General features: G+C 44.9%; 1 protein-coding gene across 2 annotated transcripts in view; it reads right to left on the bottom strand.

Annotated features, from left to right (window-relative positions):
- RHOT2 (ras homolog family member T2) overlaps nt 1–25,566 on the bottom strand; it is a 52,533-nt gene that overhangs the window by 19,574 nt on the left and 7,393 nt on the right. For both annotated transcript variants that reach the window (XM_034420478.3, XM_087878483.1), the window contains exons 2-14: nt 22,034–22,092; nt 21,133–21,214; nt 20,131–20,174; nt 17,274–17,327; nt 16,926–16,978; nt 15,412–15,520; nt 13,703–13,804; nt 12,748–12,846; nt 7,385–7,493; nt 5,602–5,722; nt 4,013–4,097; nt 1,954–2,099; nt 1,742–1,842 (exon numbers count right to left, since the gene is read on the bottom strand). In XM_034420478.3, the coding sequence (XP_034276369.2) occupies nt 1,742–1,842; nt 1,954–2,099; nt 4,013–4,097; nt 5,602–5,722; nt 7,385–7,493; nt 12,748–12,846; nt 13,703–13,804; nt 15,412–15,520; nt 16,926–16,978; nt 17,274–17,327; nt 20,131–20,174; nt 21,133–21,214; nt 22,034–22,092 (1,164 nt within the window). The remainder of the gene's footprint in view (nt 1–1,741; nt 1,843–1,953; nt 2,100–4,012; nt 4,098–5,601; nt 5,723–7,384; nt 7,494–12,747; nt 12,847–13,702; nt 13,805–15,411; nt 15,521–16,925; nt 16,979–17,273; nt 17,328–20,130; nt 20,175–21,132; nt 21,215–22,033; nt 22,093–25,566) is intronic.

The raw sequence follows: 25,566 nt of genomic DNA, 5'->3' as shown, positions 1-25,566 counted from the left end.
ATTGTTACCGACTCAGGAAGCCTTGGTCAGAATATCTTCTCAATTTCCTTTCTGCTTCCTTCTTGCCTTTTTGCAGGAAGCAGGAGGAGGTGAGCTTAATTCCAGACAGCGGATTCATTCTGGAGGTTTTGGCCAGATCTGAGGAGGGGGTGACTGTCTCCAGTTCCCCCATGCTATAGGTAGTCCTCAATTTACGACCACAACGGGGCCCCAGAATTTCGACTGCTAGGCAAGGTGTTTAAAAGAGTTGTGTCTGATTTTATGACCTTTCTGCCATGGTTGCGAAGCAAGCTCACTGCAGTCGTTAAGCGAGCCAGACGGTCGTTAAGTGAATCCAGGTTCCCCCCCCCATTTTACTTGGCTTTGTTGGAAGTTGGCTGGGGAGGTTGCAAATGGGAATCACGTGACCCCGGAAAGCTGCAACCATCGTAAATACATGTCAGTGTCCAAATTTTGATCATGTGACCATGGGGATGTTGCAGGATGGTCGTAACTGCAAGGACTGGCCGTAAGTCATCTTTTTCGGTGCTTATGTAACTTTGAACAGCCACTAAACGATGGCTACACACGTAGTTCAACTTAAGACCACAATCGAGCCCAAATGTTCTGTTAAGCGGGGCAGTCGTTACGTGAATTTTGCCCCATTTTACGACCTTTCTTGCCATGGTTGTTAAGTGAATCACTGCAATTGTTAAGTTTGTAACACGGCTGTTAAGTGAATCTGGCTTCCCCGTTGACTTTGCTTGTCAGAAGGTCGCAAAAGCGGATCACACAACCCCAGGACACCACAACCGTCATAAATACGAATCAGTTGCCAAGCATCTGAAATCTGATCTCATGACTACGGGGATGCTGCAATGGTTAAGTGTGAAAAACAGAAGCCATTTTTTTCAGTGCCGCTGTAACATGGAACGGGGAGTAAATGAACCGTTGTAAATTGAGGACTGCCTGTTATGTTGAGTGCTAACCCAGGGGTCACCAACCTTTCAGACCTCAGGGACCACTAAATTCATAATTTAAAATCTGCTGGACCAATAATATGACCGGTCATCTGACTGGGTGGGCGGGGCCAACTCAATGTCACTCACATCAAGGGGCGCCTCACCAGCCTCTACTTGCCCCTCCATTCCCAGCCCTTCCTCGCCTGCCCGCCTGGGCTCCTTAGGGCCCCAACAGGAAGCAGTTGTTGGAGCTAAGCAGCCACCACGAGAAAGAGTTGGCAAAACAGCTCAGTTCAAATTGGATCTGACCGAGAAGGAGGCTCAGTAGAAGCATCTCACTGAGGACTAGGAGCATAGGCTTTTCAAGCAGAGGGAAGACCTGTGGGGGTGCAAGGCCAGGTACCAGCACCTGGAGGCTCAGCGAGCCACTTGTTCCACTGGAACAAGGCCCTCCGGCTCTTTACCACCAGCGGCACTTCCCTCCAGCCTTCACCCAAAGCCCCGCACCAAGAGGCTGAGCAGACCCCAAGTCAGAATTTTTGCCCCCCTCCGACTCACACAAAAAGACCTTGAAGGGGGAAACTCTCTGCAGCAACACAAACGTTCATTGCATGTATCTGCCCCAGGGGCCTTATTTTGAGGACCCCTGATTTAGTGCAAGATCAAAAATGCATATAATTTTTCTGCGGACCACCAAAATTTTCTCACGGACCATCAGTGGTCCACAGACCACCAGTTGGTGACCACTGTGCTAACCGCACCTGAGTTCAGAAAGAGGAAGGGTTCAGCAAGTGATTTACCTGTGATGGCGTAAATCTGAGAGTCCTGCTGAGAGAAGATGGAGTACCCCAGGTAGCCCAAGTGTTCTAAGCAGCGATGGACGTCCAGGTAGGCAACCAGCCTGGGGAAAATCCAAACACAGAAAAAGAAGCACAAATCTGTTATAGGACCAAGCCATCCAGGGAAGGGAGGAGAAGTGGTCTGACGGGAGGCAGAGAGAGGCTGCGCTTACGTCCACTGGCAGAGGAATCCATGCAGGGAAAGCAGGCCTTTATCTGTGGTGCATACCGTGTGGTAGAGCTCAGGTCCCCAGGGGATGTGGGGGAACACACCAAAGAAGTTCTGCAGCTCGACGGGCGAGAGGGCGCCGTCACGATCCTACAAGCCAGAGGACAGAAACAGGCCCTGAATGGCAGCTCTCCCTTGCTACAGACAACAAGACCACCATGCCTACAGCAGCCTGAGAAGGCCTCTGCTTCTTCGATAACTTCAGTTACAAAACCTTGCCCTTAGATTTTCCTTTGCTACCGACAAGACCACCATGCCTACAGCAGCCCGAGAAGCCCTCTGCTTCTTCAAAAACCTCAGCTACCAAAGTGATTAGGGTGCTGTGCTCTTGCCCTTAGCCTCTCCCTTGCTACAGACGACAAGACCACCATGCCTGCAGCAGCCAGAGAGGGCCTCTGTGTTGTGACCCAGGCCCAAGTAGGTAGTATTACACGCAAATAGTTCCAAAAGAAACAGGCTTTATTAGAACAGCTGAGAATTAACTCATTAATTAGCTCCGCAGGCTGAGGAAGAACATGGGCCAGGCCTGGAGGCTGGGGAAGGCCCGGATGAGGGCTCTGCGTCAGAGGCAGAGATGGGGCCAGGGCCATCGGGGAGTGAGGTGCGGACTCCGAAGCCTCCATTTACATTACATTTACATTTTATTACATTTGTATACCGCCCTACTCCCGAAGGACTCAGGGCGGTGAACAGCCATAAAATAAAACATATAAATACAAAATTTAAAATAGAGATAAAACAGATTAAATAAATTTGGCTGAACCATATTTAAAACCCCAATAATTTAAAACCAAATTTAAAATTCCCATTTAAAAGAGGAAAAGTTTAGGTCAGGCCGGCTTGCTGGAATAGGAACGTCTTAAGCATGCGACGGAAGGTACGCAGATCCGGGATCCTCCGTATCTCCGGGGGGAGCTCGTTCCAGATAGTAGGTGCCCCCACAGAGAAGGCTCTCCCCCTGGGGGCCGCCAGTCGACATTGTTTGGCCGACGGCACCCGGAGGAGCCCCTCTCTATGGGAGCGTACTGGTCGGTGGGAGGCTATTGGTGGTAGCAGGCGGTCCCGTAAATAACCAGGTCCTAAGCCATGGAGCGCTCTAAAGGTGATGACCAAAACCTTGAAGCGCACTCGGAAGACCACCGGGAGCCAGTGCAGCTCGCGCAGGAGAGGCGTTACATGGGAGCGCCACGTCGCTCCCATCACCACCCGCGCGGCCGCACTCTGCGCCAGTTGGAGCCTCCGAGTGCTCCTCAAGGGGAGCCCCATGTAGAGAGCGTTACAGTAGTCCAGACGGGAGGTGACGAGGGCATGAGTGACCTGTCCAGAGGTGGACAGCAGAGAGGCAGAGGAACAGGAGGAGTCTGTTCCTAGTGCACGTATGAGAAGAGCTGCCAGAAGGCAGGAGCAGATAAAGCAGAGAGGACGACTCGGGAGTAGGGCCAAGAGATGATTGGCCACTCCCATAGGGCTTAAAAGACCAGCAATGGCTCTTGGCCTCCTTGCCGGAAAACAATGTTGAGAGAATTGCTTCTTGTTTCACTGTATTCATTTCTTGTCGGCGTCTTCTGCTTCTTGAACTTTTGCCAAGAAAAGCCTTTGGCAGTTTGCCTAATTATCCCAAGGTCGGTGATAAACTGAGGAACGGTGTTTTGAAGAATTTGCTTTAATTTAGTTTGGACTACGCTGAGAATGAGTTAATTCTCAGCTGTTCTAATAAAGTCTGTTTGTTTTTGAACTGTTTGTTTTTAATACTAACTACTTGGGCCTGGGTCACAACACATGTCCATGTTTATATTTATATCTGCTATCTTGTACATGTTTGACAAACAAACAAAATAAAGAAATAATTTGAATGACGAAGACTTTTCCTGGCATCTCTAGCAACCGCTTTGCCAGAACTGGCGATCCGGTCGCTGACAAGATATGGGATTCAACCATTATGCAGCCCCTACGCGAGGGAAAAGCGCACGACACGCAACGAAGATGTTCTGCTCGCTGCTTACCTTGTCGTGTTTCTCAAACATCCGTTGCAGGAATTGATACCCGAAGTGGTTGAGTTCTGTGGAACAGTCCTGGGGTACCCGGATCCTGAAGGAGATCAGAGTTAAAATTTAAGGTAGCATCTGCAGTCCAATGAATTTTTCCAACTATTGCAAACCATTAGCCACCCCGAGACATAAAAAAAACCCCTGCATTGCAATGCAATAAGGGTAGTCCTCGAGTTATAACTCATTGAGTCACCATTCAAAGTTACGATGGCACTGAAAAATGTGACTTGTGGCCGTTTTTCACACTTACGACCATTGCAGCATCCCCATGATCAGGGGTTAAAATTCAGACACAAAAGCTGAACCCCAACATTTTTGTGGGTAAGCGAGACTTTTGTTAAGTGAGTTTTGCCCCCGTTTTATGAACTTTCTTGCCACCATTGCTGAATCACTGCAGTTGTTAAATTGGTAACACGGTTGTTAAGTGAATCTGGCTTTCTCATTGTTTTTGCTTGTCCGAAGGTCACAAAAGAGGATCACATGACACCGGGACACTGCAACGGTCATAAATATGAAGCAGTTGCCAAGCATCTGAATTTTGATCACATGACCATGGAGATATGCTGCAAAGCTTGTAACTGAAAAATGGTCATCAGTCCCTTTTCTCAGTGCCGTCGTAACTTTGAACAGTCAGTAAATGAATTGTTGTAAGTCGAGTACTAGCAGTAGCAATAGCACTTAGACTTATATACCACTTCACAGTGCTTTTACAGCCTTCTCTAAGCAGTTGACAGAGTCAGCCTCTTGCCCCCAACAATCTGGGTCCTCATTTTACCCACCTCGGAAGGATGGAAGGCTGAGTCAACCTTGAACCGATTAGGATCGAACTGCTGGCAGTGGGCAGAGTTAGCCTGCAATACCACATTCTAACCAATCAACTACAGCAGTAGCACTTAGACTTATATACCGTTTCACAGTTCTTTTACAGCCCTCTCTAAGCGGTTTACAGAGTCAGCCTCTTGCCCCCAACGATCTGGGTCCTCATTTACCAGCCTCAGAAGGCTGAGTCTAATCTTGAGCCTAGTGAAATTCGAACTGCCAAACTGCATGCAGCCAGCAGTCAGCAGAAGTAGCCTGCAGTACTGCACTCTAACCACTGCGCCACCGTTGCGCTTCCTGCACTGCCTCTCTTTTAAGGTAAAGGTAAAGGTTCCCCTCGCACATATGTGCTAGTCGTTCCTGATTCTAGGGGGCGGTGCTCATCTCCGTTTCAAAGCCGAAGAGCCAGCGCTGTCCGAAGACGTCTCTGTGCTCATGTGGCCGGCATGACTCAACACCAAAGGCGCACGGAACACTGTTCCCTTCCCACCAAAGGTGGTCCCTATTTTTCTACTTGCATTTTTTTATGTGCTTTCGAACTGCTAGGTTGGCAGAAGCTGGGACAAGTCACAGGAGCTCACCCTGTTACATGGTACTAGGGATTCGAACTGCTGAACTGCCAACTTTTCGATCGACAAGCTCAGCGTCTTGGCCACTGAGACACCGCATGCCTTGCCTCTCTTTTACAGGAACCTAAAAATCCAGGAGAGTTCAGGCTGACTCACACTGGGCAGAGATAGTCATCGGTCAGCTCCAGGGCATCGTCATAGCCAAAGCGGCGGAGAATGGTCCATGTAGTCTCGTGACGCCCTCTCTGGATGAAGAGGGTGTTGAGGAAGAGGAAGCCTGGGGAGAGACAAGTGGGCAGGCACAAGAATATCATTCAGAGGAGGCAGCTACAGCCAAGCTACCCCATAGGGACAGCTTTGAGACTTCTCAACCTCAACAAAACAGAACACAACAGAATAACAGAGATAGAAGAGGCCTTGGAGGACTTCTAGTCCAACCCTCTGCTCAAGCAGGAGACCCTATACCAGGGGTCTGCAACCTTAAACACCCAAAGAGCCATTTGGACCCGTTTCCCACAGAAAAGAAAACACCGGGAGCCACAAAATCTGGGTGGGCGTGGCCAACTCGATGTCACTCACTTCCACCGGTCACATGACTCCCTAGCCATGCTTATTTAAGACGGTCATTAGGGCAGAGAACCGGTTGTTAAAAAAGATTGGAGACTGTGGAGATGCTGTTATCTCAGTAATCGGCAAACCGTGCTGAGTAACAACATTAACATAAAGTCTTAATCTCCTCAGGAATGTAAAGACAGGATGTCTGGCAGAGACCTTATCTCAGATATACAAGGCATGGGGGCCCAACACGTAGGCAATTGTTTGTCACAGGAAATAACATGAGGGAAACACGAGGGATCCACATGGAATTCACGAGCTTTCTTTAGCCAATCAGGACAAGTAAACATTGATTGATGTTTTGCCATGAGTTGTAAAATGACAATAAAAGGAAGCCTTCTGGATGGGGTGAGTGTGCCTTCCCCAAGGTACCTTCACACCGAGGGGCCTTCCAGTGAATCATCATCCTGCCTACGCGTCTTTCTTCATCGAAACAACAGGAGACCACAAAATCCTTTTGACATCTCTCTCTCTCCCCTCCCTCCCCCGTTTTCTCTCTCTGTGTCTACCTGGCTGCTTCTCCATCTCCCACTGTTCACCCTTACCTTCTCAGGCCAGGCAAGGAGTGACTGGCGGAGGGCGAGGGGCAGGCCCAGCCAGTGGTGGGATCACCCAACAGGGAGCCACAGCAGAGGGCCCCAAGAGCCGCATGCGGCTCCAGAGCCACAGGTTGCTGACACCTGCCCGACACATGATACCATGTCAGACAAGCGGTTGTCCAATCTCTTCTTCAAAACCTCCAGTGTTGGAGCACCCACAACTTCTGGTGGCAAGTTGTTCCACTGATTAATTTCAACTGGCAGGAAATTTCTCCTTAGTTCTAAGGTTGCTTCTCTCCTTGATTAGTTTCCACCCATTGCTTCTGCCTTGGGGTGCTTTGGAGAATAGGTTGACTCCAGGGGTGGGTTCTACTTACCTTTACTACCGGTTTGCAACTGGGTGGCGCGTGTGCGCTTGCTTCGCTCGTGCACACTTCTGCACATGTGCAGAAGTATCCTGATGATATCGGGGTCGGTGGGCGGAGCCTCCCGCTGGTTTTACTACCGGTTCTTGCAAACTGGTCCGAACCGGGGGCAACCCACCATTAGTTGCCTCCCCTCTTCTTTGTGGCAGGCCCTCAAATATTGGAACATTGCTACCATATCATCCTTACTCTTTCTTTTCATTAAACCAGACATACCCAATTCCTGCAACCGTTCCTCATATGTTTTAGCCTTCCGTCATCCTTGTTGCTTTCCCTGCACTCTATTTCTAGAGTCTCAATATCCTTTTTTAAATACCATTTCCAGGGCCAGCTAAAGAGGAGCGGATTGCTTGGACTTACCGTTGAGTGTAAGGCCATTGTCCTGGACACCATCTGTTGTGTTCTTCCACACCACCATTTTTACATCTTCCAGAGCCTGAGGAGCCAACGGGTTTCCAAAGCAGGACTTCTACTTCCCAAGAAAAGCAAGGAGATCAGTCACAAAATGGGACAGGTCCAGCGGTGGGTTTTACATATTCTTACCACCAATTTGCCCCCCGCGCGCATGTTCGCTCTGCTCGTGTGCGTGTGTCTTCCGCGCATGCGCTCAGCCTCGAAAACATGGCTAAATAGGACGGCATTACGCCGGGCAGTTGCCGCTACCAGTTCGTTTGAATTGGTCCGAACCGGCTGAATACGATCTTTGGACAGGTCTATCCATAAAGAACAAATAGAAGCATCAGATTGACTCAGAGAGAAGGTAACAGCTCAGCTGCTGTTGGAAAGATGGGATGTTCCATATTCGGCTCAGCATATTCCAAATTCTCTCAAAGTCAATGACTGAGGAATCAAGTGATGTCTGGAAATTGCTTTCAGATCTGGAATGCAGATACTGTGTTTCTCCAAAAATAAGACCCTGTTTTATATATTTTTTTTAACCCTGAAAAAAGCGCTTGGCCTTATTGCTATGTGCTCAAAAGCCCGATTGGGCTTATTATCAGGGGATGTCTTATTTTGGGGAAAACAGGGTAGATAGATAGATAGATACCGTGTTTCCCCGAAAATAAGACCCTGTCTTATATTTTTTTGAACCCTGAAATAAGTGCTTGGCCTTATTTCCATGCGCTCAAAAGCCCGATTGGGCTTATTATCAGGGGGTGTCTTATTTTAGGAGAAACAAGGTAGTCATTCATTTACAGCAGGTCATTGAATGACTGTTCGAAGCCACAACTTATGACCGTTGTTCAAACTTACGACCACTGCGGCCTCCCCGTGATCATGTGATCAAAATCCAGATGCTTGGCAACTGGCTCACACTTACGACGGTTGCTGTGTCCCGGGGTCCCAACGATCCCCTTTTGCAACCTTCTGATGAGCAAAGTCAATGAGGGAGCCCAGATCCGCTTAACGACCATGTTACTAACTTACCAAGCACAGTGATTCACTTAACAACTGTGGCAAGAAAGATCGTAACATGGAGCAAAACTCACTTAAAACATATCTTCTGCTTAGCAACAGAAATTCTGGGCTCAATTGTGGTCATAAGTCAAGGACTATCTGTACTGCTATTAAAGGACTATGCCTATAGAAAGCATAAGGACCTGAAGCTCCCTTGATGTTACAAATGTCAACATATCCAGTTGGGGGCATCAGATTTGGTGCCAACAGATGTTCTGAGAATTGTTGTGGCCCGTACTCGGCCTGTGCAGCTGGTGGCTGATTCGGACAGCGAGGAGGCTGGTGTGGTGCTGCGCCAGCAGCCTGTGCAGCTGGCACTTGAGTCGGACAATGAGGAGGCTGGAGAAGATGTGGTGCCAGAGGCGGGGATTCAGCCAGGGCCTTCCCATAAGTGAAGAGGAGCCTCTTTTCGATGTACGGGTGCGTAGAGCTGCCAAAAGGCAGGAGTGGCTCCTCAGGAGGAGGTCTCCTCGAGAGTAAAGTTTGGGGCTAATTGGCCACTCCCTTAGCCTATTTAAGGAGGAACGCCGACTGAAGCAATTTGCAAGGAACAACTTAGTTCACTCTCCTTCGTGCCTTGATCTTAGTTCTTTGCAAATTGCTTCTGGTCTTTCTGCCAACCATAGTAAAATTAAGATTATTTATTCTTTGGATTCTTGCAGGCTGTTAAGAAAGTTTAATTAACAGCCTTTATTTGAAAAAAAAATACTGATTTTATTTTAGTAAACTAAGGTTTGTACAGACTTTGTATGTGCTGCGTTCTTTGGGGTCCGTAGCTGAGGCAGAACAAGAATACACTTTGCGTAAAACGTAATCTTCACATGTTCGCAGGCAATCTTGCATTTAAGTTTAGCCAAATGGCGTAGAAACTTACAGGATTGAGCAGGAATTCGCCGTTTAAGAAGTTTAAAACAGTCCCTGTTTGCTGCTGGCCGCCGCCAGACGTTCCTTTGGGATCGTCAGCTTCCACTGCCTGTCAGAGCCGCCTTCACAACGGAACGGCGGCTCGAAAAAACTCCGTTCCCATGAGGAAACGGAGATAGAGCCGGCAGGGGTGGGTAGAACTCTCTGCAGAGTCCCAAAAGTTTTTCTTTTACTTTTGGGATGGAGCGGATGAGATGCCCCATATCCCCAGCCGCTGCTCCGGGCTTTGGGAGACCTCTGCTAATGCAGAGCCAGGCGTCAAAAGCAAGCCTGCGAATTTGACAGATTACTCAAAGAAAATGTGAGCTGGACCTGTAATACTGAAGCGCAAGTATTTTACTTATCTTTTAAAAATTACTTAAGAGAATAGAGGAAGAGAAAGAGGAAAAAAGTTTCTTTTTAAAATGGCGTCTGCCGCGGCTGGAGAAGAGTTTGAGAGGGAAAGTTCTTCCGTTTTTTATTATTACAATGTAGCGGAATAAATACCACTGGCTACATTTGTAGACAAAACTCCGCTCCTGTTTTTGTTTTTCTCTTTTTCCCCTGGAGGCCTGATTCTTGCTGGCTGGAAGTCTTTTGTCTTGTTTTTTTTTTTTTTCTTCTAACAAAGCCTGCTTAGGCGGAAACATGGCACTGAGGCTTGTGAAGTCAGACAAACAAATAGGTGGGGGGGATTCCCCCACTAAGAATTTAAAGGAACAAGTTTTAACTCTTCAGTCCCAGAAACCTGATTTTAATATAATAGAATTTCTCTTAGAGGAGATTGAAAGAAGGGATGAGATTGTGAATCAGCAACTTGAAAAATTTAAGCAGGAAACTAAGGAATTGGTGAAATCCAAGTTTGACTTTTTGCAGCAAAAAATTTTAAAAGTGTCAGAATTCATGATTCGGTTGGATACAAATACTAATTTACTAGAGTCAAAAATGGATGAAATTCAAGATAAATTGGACAATAGAATTCAAAAAATTGAAAATGATTTGTTAAATATTCAGGATTATAGTTCAGAAGAAAAATTTAAAATGGATGCTGACCAAAAGTCTGGTAATGTAGAAAATCTGCAACAGAGGATTGAAAAAGAGGTTCTAAAGATACAATATAATTTCACAGAATATGCAATAAGACTTAGAGGTTTGCAGGAAAATAACAGAGATGACTTAAGGAAAATATCTTCTGAATTTCTAGCTGGGATTTTAAAGATTCAACCTGAGGAAGTGTTTTGTAGGATTGATAGAGCTTATCGAATAAACTCCTGGACTGCCAAGCAAAGGCAATTGCCTAGAGATGTGGTAATTTATTTTTCAGATAAAGAAATTAGGAATAAAATTGTGCAAAATTCCTTCAATTCTAATTTGCAATTGTATGGAAGAAAGATTTGGATTTACAAGGAACTCCCACCTAAGATATTAATGGAAAGGAAGAAATTTGGCTTTCTGGTGTCTGAGTTAAAAAGGAGAAATATTCAATTCCGGTGGGATGTCCCAGTTGGTATTATATTGAGATATCAAGGAGAAAGATACCAGTTAAATACTGTTGAAAGAGCGGAAGAATTTTATCAAAATAGGTTGAAAATGAATTTAACGTCTTCAGATATAATACAGGATAAGCAGAAGGAGCTGGAACTAAAGACAGAGACTGTACCAGATAAATTGCCTTTGGATTTATCGGATACCCCAGCTGGATTATCTACAAATTTGAGAGAAGTGCCATCTGATTTTAATGTGATGACTTATCAAGGCAAGGACAAGCATGGAAACCAATTAGAGGATATACAAGGGATAAAAAAGAAATGCGAGACACAAAAAATTAGGATGGAAGTCAAACCCACAAAAAGAAAACAAAAAAAGAAATAGGTTGTACAAAAATAGAAATTTCTAATCCAAGCAACAGTGAAGCCAGTGATTTTAAAATATGAATGATTATGTGAAAACATAGAGGAGGCGACATATTGGTCAATATCATCCTGAGGATAGTGGCAGATCTCTGCATTGCCGTAATTTTGGGACATGGAAAGAGCCTCAAATTGATGGTTTTGAATTATCTACTTTGAAACTTCTTTTTGTGTTGATAAATATATTATAATTATCTTGAACTATAAGGCAAGAGAATCACATTGGGACATGCAGAAGATCGGGTTGTTACCCAATACGATGATGGAAATTAATAATCCTGATGAAACCCACAATTATTATTATATGGAATATAATTATAATGTCACTCGGGTGGTTGTTTTTACTTTTATATATATAAGAAGATGTTTACTACTGATGGGGGCAGATATGATTGGAGATCTTGAATAAACTGTTGCATCAGCAAGCTATGTTACCCTATTATGGATGTTGGCTTTAACAATCCAGTGGAAAGACTACAAGAAGATATTATATGGACTATAAATTTAAAGTTATTGTCTTTTCTTTTTTTATTTAGACATAATGGAATATATATATATATATATTTTTAAGTAGTGTGGGCAGTGAATTAAAGATATCAAGAATTGTTGTGTATGGTAAATTTGTAAGACAGTGGGTGAATAAGCTAGCTACAGACTGATTAGTTTAAGAAAAGGGATTTTTAAGTGATACATTTAGGGGAGTGGAGGAAATGGATAGAGTGGAATAAATGTTAAATTAGATTTTATGGGGAGCCCGCTTTGAAATGTTACTAAAGTAGGACTTATCGTATAGTCTTAAAGTGGAAGGTGGTTTTGAATTGTTGCAATAATGTATAGATATAAAACACTATTATGCTAAATTAGAAGTTATTTTATAATAGTTATAGTATAATGTGTTTGTTTTTTTTTTGTTTTTTTTCTCTTCTTCTTTTCTGAAATGTATGGATAAAGGGGGATTTATAATACTTTTAGTAAGTAAAGGTCAGTATTTTGAGGAGGGAGTAAGTAATCTGTTATGAATTAGGGTTTTTTTTTGTTACGAAGAAGTCACAGGGGGGGAAGGGTGGGGAGGGGGGGTTAGGGAGGGGGGGGGGAAAAGGGGGAAAAATTTGTATTTGAAAACCTTTTCAATAAAAAAAAAAAAAAAAAAAGAAGTTTAAAACAGTCCCTTTTAATAATGTAACCAATACAGTCAAAAGACAACTGCAGTGATTCACTTAACAACTGTGGCAAGGAAGTTGGTAACATGGGGCAAAACTCACTTAAAGAAATGTTCTGCTTAGCAACAGAAATTTTTGGGCTCAATTGTGGTCGTAAGTTGAGGACTATCTGCCCAATCTATGCCTATTGAAAGCATAAGGATCTGAGGCTCTCTTGATGCTCCGAGAATACACAAAAGATTTCCAGCTTCTTCCCCACCACCACTAACCCCCATTGACAACAACACGGTACCTGGAAATAGTTCAGTTCTTCATCACTTAGGATCTGATTGTTATCCTGATCGGACATGGTGAAAATACGAGTGAGCGCTTGGGCGCATGCTGGCCTTAACTGAAACGGACAGAAGCAAAAAACAAAAGAGGTGCAATTTTAAAGAGAGGGAATATGAAGTAGATGCCAATACACTCATTTTCATTTTTCTTTCATGAAATTTACTTACCAGAATTTCATGCAAGCTTGTCTAAACGGATTCCAGGCCTGCCTGCTCTTACTATACTACACGGACAGTTTTTTCCTGAATGCCATCACTCTGCTAAACAACTAATTCCCTCAACACTGTCAAATTAACTACTAAGACTGTATTACTATTCTTCTCCTCATCCTTATTTGTACCTATCTCTTATCACTTATGGCTCTATCCGTGCTGCTTGTATCTTTATGACTTACATAGTTTTTATTGTTTCCTAGTATGATTTGATTGCTTATTAGTATCCTAATAACTATCATTGTTGTATCTTATGAGTCTTGACGAATATATTTTATTTTTTTCTTTATGTACACTGAGAGCACATGCACCAAAGACAAATTCCTTGTGTGTCCAATCACATTTGGCCAATGAAGAATTCTGTTCTGTTCTGTTCTATTCTGTTCTGTTGTTCTATTCTATTCTATTCTATTCTATTCTATTCTATTCTATTCTATTCTATTCTATTCTTCATTCCAATATTCTATTCCATTCCATTCCATTCTTCATTCCAATATTCTATTCTATTCCATTCATTCCAATTTTCTATTCTCCATTCCAATATTATTCCATTCTACTCTTTATTCCAATATTCTATTCTATTCTATTCTATTCTATTCTATTCTATTCTATTCTATTCTATTCTATTCTATTCTATTCTATTCTATTCCTACTCTACTCTCTTCTATTCTATTCTTGCAACATTATCAGGCAGATGTTTACCTGTTTCTCCTCTGGATCATAGAGAGGGGCAGTTGGATGAAGAACAGCTTTCTGGGCATAGTAGAAGAGCTCAGAAATGTTTTTCAGGTTCTTTGCTGAACACTGGTGTGGAAAGAGGGAAAGAGAAGCTGATTCATTTGCTCCTAGGTAAATAAAACAGACCTACTGAAACGACACTCAAAGTTCTCCTTCTGAGGCTGGCTATAAAAACAGGCTCAAATTAAAGAGACTAAAAGCGAAGCCTCTTTCCTTCCAATTCCCACTGAAAGAAAAATGTTGATGTGGTATCATCAGAAAGGAAAAAAAGCTGAGGAGTCAGTGGCCTAAATATGGGGTCTTTTAGATGCAAAATAGTGCTACCGCTAAATCAGTGGACGTGTTTCCAGTTCAACTCTCAGAGTTCCTCAAACTTTCCGGCTTTGCGGCCCGTTGGAGTGGGGGGAGAAGGGATGGCTCCAGAAGGGATGGCTCCACGCAGGGCTTCAAAAATTTTAGCACAGGATTCTCTGCCCAGTTGCTGGGCGGCCGTGGCCATGGTGGGCGTGGCCTAGTTGGCCTCCTGCACCACGGGGCGTGGCGTTTTTGCCCTCTCCCGGCTCTGAGGGTTTCCTCGAGCCTCTGGGAGGGCGAAAACAGTCTCCCCAGGCACCGGAGGCCCTCTGGAGGTTGGAAACGTCCAGGCCTTCAGTAGGTCCGTTTTTCGCCCTCTCAGAGCCTCTGCACACACCCTGCACTTACCTGCATCCAAAACGAGCTGGGTGGGGACTCCTGGGAGGGGTGGGGTGTGTGGGCCCAGCCAGGAATGGGATTTGGGGGTTCTCCAAACTGCACAGAATCTTAGCTAGAGGTTCTCCCGAAGGGCCTTGGTAGTACAATGGTCTAAAGCACCCTGTTATTAAGACCAGCTGTCTGCAATTACTGCAGGTTCGAATCTCGCCAGGCTCAAGGTTGACTCAGCCTTCCATCCTTTCAAAGGTAGGTAAATTGAGGACCCAGATTGTGGGGGCAATAAGCTGACTTTGTATAAATATACAAAAGGATGAAGGCTATTGCTTAACGCATTGTAAGCCGCCCTGAGTCTCCGGAGAAGGGCGGCATATAAATTAAATTAAAAAAAAAAAAAAACCCTGCAAACCCACAGCAGCCCACCCCTGGTTCCATGTGAGTGGTGGGCACACACGCAACTCCGTTTGCAGAACCGGTGGGCATGCACGCACGCCGCTCACACCAATGGAACAAACATGCAGACCCTTGCCTGCCACTTCCACAGCCTGGTTCCGAACAGCTCAAGGCTTGGTAGTGAGGTCTACGACAATTCGCCATAGCCAACCCGCCACATGGCCATCTTGCCACAAGACAACTTGGTACGGGACAAGAGTTACACTAATATCAAAGAAACGGTGGCATAGAATCATTAAAGGAGGGACAGAGTGAAATGCGAATGGCAAAAATTAAAACCTTTATTTATTTTAAATGCTGAAATAGAATTGCTCAATTGTCCTGCAGCGAGCTGTGCCCAAGGCAAGTGGGCCATGGTGAATTGGCCGCAGAAAGTTGGCTGTGTGAAGTTGTCCCATTTCCCCCTCCTCCCCTCCGGAATAATGGGCCGTGGCCCAGGGGTGTTGTGGACCTGTCAATAAAGGAGTTTTCCGTCACCCCAAATCAAAGGTATGTACTATTTCCCTGCCAACATCTGGACAGTTCCTGACCTCCACGCAGGTCTCGATCTCAGAGAACTGGTTCATGATGGGCAGGATGGTTTCCATGGAGCTCCCGGTGTGCAGGTCGGACTTGTTTCCCACAAGAATGATGGGGATCCTTGGAAAGAAGAAACATTTGGGAGAGACATATCAAGGATGGGAGAGGCTGTAGTTAAAGCGGCAGAAAATCCATCCATCCATCCATCCATCCATCTATCATCCATCCATCCATCATCTCTCTCTCTCATCTCTCTCTATCCAGTCTATCAATCTATCAGTCTCTCTCTCTCTATCATCCATCCATCATCTCTCTCATATGTATCAATTCTCTCTATCATCCATCCATCATCTCTCATCTATCCAGTCTATCAATCTATCTGTCTGTCTGTCTGTCTACCTACCTACCTACCTATCATCCATCCATAATCTCTCTCTCTCTCTTTCTCATATGTATCAATTCTATCATTCATCATCTCTCTCTCATCTCTCTCTCTTTCTCTATCCAGGCTATGAATCTATCAGCCTCTCTCTCTCTCTCTCTCTCTCTCTCTCTCTCTCTCTCTCTCTCTCTCATCCATCCATCACCTCTCTCTCTCATATGTATCAATTCTCTCTATCATCCATCCATCATCTCTCTCTCATCTATCCAGTCTATCAATCTATCAGTCTGTCTGTCTGTCTACCTACCTACCTACCTATCATCCATCCATAATCTCTCTCTCTCTCTCTCTCATATGTATCAATTCTCTCTATCATCCATCCATCATCTCTCTCTCATCTATCCAGTCTATCAATCTATCAGTCTGTCTGTCTGTCTACCTACCTACCTACCTATCATCCATCCATAATCTCTCTCTCTCTCTTTCTCATATGTATCAATTCTATCATTCATCATCTCACTCTCATCTCTCTCTCTTTCTCTATCCAGGCTATCAATCTATCAGTCTATCTCTATCTATCATCCATCCATAATCTCTCTCTCATCTCTTTCTCTATCCAGTCTATCAATCTATCAGTCAATCAGTCTGTCTGTCTGTCTGTCTATCTATCTACCTACCTACCTATCATCCATCCATAATCTCTCTCTCTCTCTCTCTCTCTCTCATATGTATCAATTCTATCATCCATCATCTCATTCTCTTCTCTATCCAGGCTATCAATCTATCAGTCTATCTCTATCTATCATCCATCCATAATCTCTCTCTCATCTCTTTCTCTATCCAGTCTATCAATCTATCAGTCAATCAGTCTGTCTGTCTGTCTGTCTGTCTCTCTCTCTCTCTCTCTCTCTCTCTCTCTATCTATCTATCTTCCATCCACAATCTCTCTTTCATCTCTCATCATCCATCCCTCTCCTCTGGAGGTGGGGTGGGGTGGGATGGCATGGGGAGAAGGGTTCACTGGCCGACAAATCCAGTGTCCAGAAGCTGCTGCGCCACTGAGCAGCCACCCCAAAGGGAATTATTAACAGAGACCCACAAGATCCAAAAGCATCCTGACCCACCCTGTAGGATAATAGATACCTGGCACACCTCTCAATGCCACCATTCACCATTGGAATCCATTTTGTCCGAATCTAGGGAAGCAAGGAAGGGAAAAAGCAAGTAGGCAAGAGAATCCCTGCACCCCTAACTCATTCCCCAATTTTTAAGAAATAAGCCCTTGAGGAGACGACACCCAAGTCTTTTCCCACCAGCTCCAGCCGAGATCCACCCCCATCCAATGCAGTAGATGCCCTTCAAAGAAATGTCATGAGATACTGAGAAGAAGTCATGGACATTCATAGGGCCTTGCCTAGGAAAGTCAAAGCAGGGAGAAGCAGTACAATGGGGGACTTGCGGATGGGCAGCTAAGAGGCCCACTGGGGTTACCTTGTCAATGGTGGCCTCCTCTGTGACATCATAGACCATGCATACCACGTTGGCCTGCAAGGGAGAAAAGTGGGAGAGAGCTCTAACAAACGCATTGTCAGCTCTAATGAACACATTATGCTATAATCGCGGGAAACTTTCAGAGTTGGTTTAATGTCAGGGTTCCAAGTAACGCATCCAAAGAAATCAGAACTCCCGAGGCGGGAAGTGTTCTGACCTAGGCTTCCTGAGAAAACATAAATCACAATTTTAGTTCCCAAAAAACCTTTTATTGAGACGGCTGTGAATTCTGTTCATTCACAGCCCGTAATGAGTCCCAAGCAGTTTGTGAATAGTTCGACACAAGTCTGCCACAGTCTTTCGGGATCAGGCTGATAGAAACACTGCCAAAGAACTAATTGCCAACTAGCTTAGCAAGGCCAAACGGAGCACAGTCAAAACGGAGCTTCAGAGTTTAAACTGACCAAAACGAACAAAGTTGCTTCCTGCAAAGGCTCATGTCCCTTTGCTCCGGAGACCTTTATGTCTTATGGGAGGGCCCAATCATCTCCAAGCCTTACTCCCGAGTCGCTGTTTATTGGATACATCGTATCAGCATAGCTAGTGAAAACCAACTCTGAAAGTTTCCCGCGATAGCAGAATTAAAAGAGTAACGGTTTCCCTTCCCAAGTGTCACAAATCACACTGTCCAATTAAAAACAGTTGGCGGGTTCCTTGCTCACTCCTTTCCTCCTTCAACTGCCACCTGTTGGGATGACCTTGGTTCCCATGGGAGAACTCTTTTGTTATGTCTGCGAGCCAGCCTATTTACTTCCCTCCCCCCCCCCCCCAAAGTGCATGGCAACTATGAAGCAGCAAAAGATGGCTTCAGCCAGGTTTGATTCAGAGTTGATACCAGGGGTGAAATCTACTTACCGTCCTTATCGGTTCAGAAGAACATGCGCCGTGAGCTCTTACACCGTGAGCTCGCCGTAAAAAACACATTACTTCCTGGTTAAAACCAGGAAGTAAGGACACACAGGTGGGTGGGCGGAGCCTCGCACCGCCATCACTACCGGTTCTCCGAACCACCTGCCACAATCGCTACCGGATCGCCTGATCCGGTTCAAACCGGGAGGATTTCACCCCTGGTTGACACACATGGAAATCTCCATCTCAAAGCTCCTCTCCAGATTATTTTTGTTGCCAAGAACTTGCATCCCAATGTTGGTTTTAGCACCATCGACAAGAGCTAATTATACATTTGATGCACTGCTCTAGTGAGTTGGCACATTTCAACAATGCCCTCCATTTAGGACTACCAGCATGGCAAAGAGACAGTTCTGCTGAGTGTAGAAAGATGACCTTGACAGAAATATGGAGGAACTTTTACCCAGGTAAAAGGGGCCATTTTTAAAAAAAAATCCCAAAAATGTGAGATAACACTTGGAAGATGTCCGAACACTTTCCTCCCCGATGCATAGGGAACACAAGAAGGAAGAGGGGGCACAGAGCAATCAAACTTGCAAGATCTTGTTACTGTTGCCGATCTCAATAAAAGTAGTTTTAGCCTTCCTCTGGAGTTGAGATTCTTGGCCTGATCCATCTAGTGGGGCCAAAACTGAGATCTTACTCTCTAATATGCTGCTTCTCAGAATAATAGAGTTGGAAGGGACCTTGGAGGTCTTCCAGTCTAACCCGCCCACTCAAGCAGGAACCTATATCATTTCAGACAAATTGGTTATCCAGTCTCTTCTTGGAGCATTCAAAATTTCTGGAGGCAAGTCGTTCCACTGGTTGATTGTTCTGTCAGGAAATTTCTCCTTAGTTCTAGGTTGCTTCTCTCCTTGATTAATTTCCACCCATTGCTGCTTCGCCTGCCTTCGGAATATAGGTCAAGCCCAGGGATGCTATTCAGCAGGTTCTGGAAAACCGGTAGCGAAAATTTTGAGTAGTTCAGAGAACCGGCAAATACCACCTCTGGCTGTCCCCCGAGTGGGGTGGGAATGGAGATTTTACAATATCCTTCCCTAGGAGTGGGGTGGGAATGGAGATTTTGCAGTATCCTTTCCCTGCCACGCCCACCAAGCCACGCCCACAGAACTGGTAGTAAGGAAATTTGAATTCCACCACTGGTCGAGTCCCTCTTCTTTCTTTTTCTCCATCTGCAGGGAGTTATGTCCCCCTTTGCAACTGAAATGTTCATTGTGCTTTATGACATCGCCTCCCACGGCAACACAGCTGCATATATGGTAACCCTGCTGAAGCTAAGTGATCCATGCTCTCTGCAAAGAGGTAGGAACTTCTGGGCCTGCTAACTCCCCCCAGTCTTCTCCTGCCTGGTGTCAGCGTTCCAGCGCTGACATATTAAAGGAGAGAAGAAGCTTGAACTTTTGCCTACTTAATTCCTTTGAAGATTCTGTTTCCTCGGAGATGGGAGGAGGGGGAGGGACAGTCCTGTGATCTGACGGAGATGGGATGAGGAGAGTGGCTTGGAAGATAGCCAATGAGACGCAGAGAATTGGGGATCGGAAAGGGAGGGCTTGGGGGGCAAAGGTCAGTGCTGACCGTGAAAGAGCCAGGGACAGATCACTATGCTCAATAAAGAGAAAATTTCCTCAAAGATCGGCAGTTTGGAAATTCATTTATTTTGAGATAGCATCGAAACCTGACACCTGGTTCTCTCTTAAGCTGGTAGGTTAAACCCCCATAGCGCTACTGCTGACCAGCACAAATGAAACAAAGATAAACGGATCAGGTTAATTCCCACCAGGCTTTCGGTGGGATTTGGGAAGTGTTTTGGTGTCCAGGATCAGGAAGGCAAAGAGAGAGAGGGGAGCTCTCCAGGTCCAGCCCACCCCTCCAGACCTCAGATCACCTTGGCAATCTCTTCTTGGAGCTCATCTTCCGTCTGTTCGGCTTCTAAAAGGAGAAACAAAAGGGACATGCAATCTTTCAGACATATGCAAAGTGAGAAGCATCCTATCCACCATACAGCATGGGCCAAAATTGTGGAAACCTTTTGGGAAAAGTGTACTTTCTAAAACTAGCTAATAACACCACTTTTTATTTTGGGAGTAATACCGTACAATTATATATCAATGGAAAGATAATTTAATCAAGAATGTAATGCAGTAACTTTTATAAAGGATTTGCTATTAGAATAGTTATACCCGTATAGGAAAACCAGTTAAAAATGTTCTACAAATGGCATTTTACACCAGTACAGCTTGCTAAAATGTCTCCTAACAACTCTCCAAATTGTTGGAAATGTAAAAAAAGTTCCCGGAACATATTACCATCTCTGGTGGACATGTCCTAAGGCGAAAAAATATTGGGCTAAAATTAGAAGTTGGATAGAAGAGATAATTGGTTACAATGTGGATTTGAAACCAGAGACTTTTTTACTGGGGATATTGAACAGAACCTACAGTAAAGAAATTAGATATTTGATTTTGCATATAATTACAGCGGCAAAGGATAGTCTACGCACAGTCCTGGAAAAACGAAAAGGTACCAACAGAGGAAGAAACAATTAAGAAAATCCTGGACTGTGCGGAGATGGATAAATGAACGAAAAGAAATAAAAGAAAAGGAAGATACAGATTATTATCAAGTATGGATTAAGTGGTACGACTGGCTCGAGATTAGGGAAAGTAAAAGTGAATAAGTGATGTGACAAATGTGTGAAATACTGTAAATGAATAAAACTGGAAATAAAGGGACGATAAAGATAATAAAGGATGAGAAAAATGGGAAATGTAGAGGAATGAAACTGATACGTAAAAAGAAACACAAACTGTGTGTTTGTGTTTTGTATGTTGTGTTGTTGTTGTAAAATCAATTTAAAAAAAAAAGAATAGTTATACCCGTGACCTACCTGAATAATCTACAATGTGGGTGGGGACTTTCTCAGGAGTGACATCTGCAGGAATGATGATCTCTTCGGCCCGAGAAGGAACCTGAGGGGAGAAAAGGGTTATCTCTGGCATAACTCAGACGATAAAGGCTTGTCTGAATTTATTTGGGTACTTTCCTCATGTACAGCACTCTAGTTTAGTTTAGTTTAGTTTAGTTCATTTGATTTGTATACCGCCCTACTCCCGAAGGGCTCAGGGTGGTGAACAGCCACAAGATAAAAACACATAAATACAAAATTTAAAAACAGAATAAAACCGAATTAAACAATTTGGCCGAAGATTTCAAAATAGTTGACAAAACAAAAACCACCATCAAGAGTCATTACCGTCCGGCAAGAAGGATCCTTGAGATTTCTTCATTGCTTGTATGTCATAAAGGTAAAGGTTCCCCACGCACATATGTGCTAGTTGTTCCCGACTCTAGGGGGTGGTGCTCATCTCCGTTTCAAAGCTGAAGAGACAGCGCTGTCCGAAGACGTCTCCGTGGTCATGTGGCCGGCATGACTCAACGCCAAAGGCGCACGGAATGCTGTTACCTTCCCACCAAAGGTGGTCCCTATTTTTCTACTTGCCTTTTTTTACGTGCTTTCGAACTGCTAGCTTGGCAGAAGCTGAGACAAGTCACGGGAGCTCACCCTGTTAAGCGGCACTAGGGATTCAAACCGCTGAACTGCCGATCTTTCGATTGACAAGCTCAGCGTCTTAGCCACTGAGCCACCGCGTCCCTTTGTATGTCATAGTGCACTTTTCTTTACATTGTTTGTCCTGCTTATAAATTGCAATGGGAAAGTTTCAATGCTACAAGAATAAGAATAAGATAATAAGGCAGAATAACAGCAACAAACAGCCACCTGTACTCACCTCTTCAGGGAACTCCTCCCCCACCAGAGCCATGATCAAGGATGTTTTCCCCACTTGGGCTATAAGAGAGAGAAGCAATACAGTTACAGGTAGTCCTTGACTTATGACCATTCATTTAAGTGACCATTCAAAGTTGCAACAAACACTGGGAAAAAAATTACCATTTTTCACACTTATGATTGGCTGCAGCATGATCAGGTCATCAAAATTTGGATGCTTGGCAACTGGCATGTACTTACGACGGTTGCAGTGTCCCGGGGTCATGTGATCCCCATTTGCGACCTTCTGACAACCAAAGTCAATGGGAAAATCACATTCACTTAATTAAGTTATTACTAATTTAATAACTATCGTGATTCACTTAACAACTGTAAAATGGGCAAAAACCCTCACCTAATAAATGTCTTACTTAGCAATGGAAAGTTTGGGCTCAATGGTGGTCATAAGTCAAGGACCAGCTACGTATATACAGGTAGTATATTTTATTTTATTTATTTATTTATTTAAATTTATATACCGCCCTTCTCCCAAAGGACTCAGGGCGGTGAACAGCCAAAGGTAAACACACAGAGTACAAAAATTTAAGAACAGTTTAAAAAACATATTAAACAATTTTGGCCCAACAATTAAAATACCCCTTTTAAAATTCAAATTAAAATTAAGCAATTGGAGAAGTTAGGCCAGCCCGGCTTGTTGAAATAAAAAAGTCTTGAGGGCACGGCGGAAAGTACGTAAATCCGGAATCCTCCGTATCTCCGGGGGCAGCTCGTTCCAGAGGGCATATTACAGGTAGTCCTTGACTTACGACCACAACTGGCCCCCAAATTTATGTTATTAACATTTGTTAAGTGAGTTTTGCTCCATTTGACCACCTTTCTTGCCTCATTTGTTAAGTGAACCCATGTAATTGTTAAGTTAGTAACCTGGTTGTTAAGTGTTGTGGCCCGTCAGCGGCCTGTGCAGCTAATAGCTGACTCAGACAGCGAGGAGGCTGGTGTGGTGATGCGCCAGCAGCCTGTGCAGCTGGCACTCGAGTCAGACAATGAGGAGGCTGGAGAAGATGTGGTGCCAAAGGTGGGGATTCACCCAGGGCCTTCAGAACCTCCCATAAGTGAAGAGGACGAAGAGGAGAAGCCTCTTCTCGATGCACAGGCGCGCATAGCTGCCAAAAGGCAGGAGTGGCTCCTCAGGAGGAAGTCTCCTCGAGAGTAAGACTTGGAGCTAATTGGCCACTCTCTTAGCCTATTTAAGGAGGAACACCGACTGAAGCAATTTGCAGGGAACAACTTCGTTCACATACCTTCGTGTCGTCTTATCTTATCAGCTTCCTGCAAATTGCTTCTGGGCATTCTGCCAACCACAGTAAGCTTTCAGTTATTATTCTTTGAATTCTTGGCGGCTGTTAATGCAGTTAATTAACAGCCGTTGTTGTAAAAAACTGGTTTATTTAGTAAACTAAGGTTTGAATGGACTTTGTGTGTGCTGCGTTCTTTGGGGTCCGTAGCTGGGGCAGAACATTAAGTGAATCTGGCTTCCCCATTGACTTGGCTGGTCAGAAAGTCACAAAAGGGGACGCGGCAGTGCTGAAAACCGGCACGCGCATGCATGGCAGCCAGCTGATTGTCGTGTGCGCATGTGCGCCAGAACCTGAAAGTTTAACTTTTCCGGAGCACGATCCCTTTGCGCGCTCAGTTGTGCCGAAAACCGGCCTGTGCATGCACGGCAGCCAGCTGATCATCGGGCGTGCATGCGTGCCAGAACCTGGGAGTTCGGATGTTCTAGAGCAGGATCCCTTCGCGCGTGCAGCAGTGCCGGAAACCGGCCTGTGCATGCGCGGCAGCCAGCACCATCGGACACACATGCATGCTAGAACCTGGAAGTTCAGCTTTTTCGGAGCATGGTCCTGACGAGCACGTGTGCAACGTTTCCTTGCAACCTTTTCAGCACTCATGTTCTGCCCCAGCTACGGGTCCCAAGAAGTGTAGCACACACACAGCTCCAAAAACTCCGTTTAATACAAACAGACCCCTTTCAAAATGCAGGCTTTAACCACAAATGTCTTTATCAGCCTGCTATGAATTATAGAGACACTCTCAAAATGCTCTGCGTAGGACCAAGCGTTGTTTCCAGCAACATTTGCTATCTGTGTGCGAACTTAAATAGGCTAAGGGAGTGGCCAATTAACCCCAAGCCTTACTCTCGAGGTGACCTCCTCCTGAGTAGCCACTCCTGCCTTTTGGCAGCCCTGCATGCTCGAGCATTGAGGAGAGGCTCCTCCACTTCACTCTCTTCACTTGAAGGAGCCTCTGGAGGTTCTGAAGGCCCAGGCTGAGTCTCTGCCTCTGGCACCACATCCTCTTCAGCCTCCTCGCTGTCCGACTCGAGCGCCGGCTGCACAGGCTGCTGGCGCAACACTATATCAGCCTCCTTGTCGTTGGGATCAGCCACAATCCACGCAGGCCGCTGGCAGGCCACAGCAACTCGGTGCCGGCACTCGGTGCTGAAAAGTTTCACCATCACTGTTCTAAGAGGTACCCACCTTGTTCTAAAACAATCTGTTTGCTCAGAGAAAAGTTTTTTTTTTTTCTGAGATTGGCTCTAGAAGAGCATGACACACAGTGTTCGTCACGGAAGGCATCTCCGTGGTAGAGCTGTCAAGTTCCCAAGAGAAGCTCCATAAAGTCAGCCATTAAACAAAAATAGTGACAACACTGGAGCATCAGCAAGCCTTGGGGAAAAGATTTATTTTATTTATGGAGTGGTTTCGGGACATTGCCCCCCCCAAAAAAGAAGACTTATAGCACCAGTTTCGTATCTGAGCCACTACTTTGTAACTTGAACAAATATCTGATTGATCGGCTTTCACACGAAGACTGCAAGCTGAAGATTTATTATTATTTTTTTGCAGATGCAGGCTGTTAAATGGTCAACTGGAGCTCTGCAACACTGCTTCAGGTTTGATTCCAAAAAGATCCTATTAATTTTTTTTTTTTAAAAAAGATAGAAAAGGCTTAAAAAGAGTTGCAACCAGGTTAACAATGGTACCCTGACGTAGTATGAAGTAAGCCTTATTATAAATCTCCCAGGGTGAATGGCTTCATTGGAAGAAATAAAAAGGAAAAACAGAATCTCTCTCTCTCCCTCTCTCTCTCTCCAAGAAAAGCAGGAAATGTTTTTGCTCTCTTGGCTTTCAACAGCTCATTCGGTCCCACCCTGACTTCACACCTAGATACCAGATTTTTAATCCCTTCCTGAAATGAAGGCTAGGATTCTCTTCCGGACACTGAGTTCCGTTCACAGCTCCAAGTCTGCAGAACGGTTCCCCCCCCCCCCTTGGACATTCTGTCTTTGCTTAAGAAGTTCCTCTCCTCCACATTATTATTTTAAAACTCACAAACAAGCCCGAGAAATAAATTGAGGGGGAAATGAGAAGCAGTGATTTCATTAGCCTACTGGGCCCATTGGGTTTTTAATTGGGCCTTTCTACTCATAGACGACCATTATACTTGCTACATCAGGGGGAATGGGACAAC

The sequence above is a fragment of the Pantherophis guttatus genome, chromosome 14 (assembly GCF_059756535.1).
Source record: "Pantherophis guttatus breed Tessera chromosome 14, ASM5975653v1, whole genome shotgun sequence".
Taxonomy (NCBI): Eukaryota; Metazoa; Chordata; class Lepidosauria; order Squamata; family Colubridae; genus Pantherophis; species Pantherophis guttatus.
Note: the sequence above shows the minus strand (reverse complement) of the source record. Positions and strands in the feature narration are given on the sequence as shown.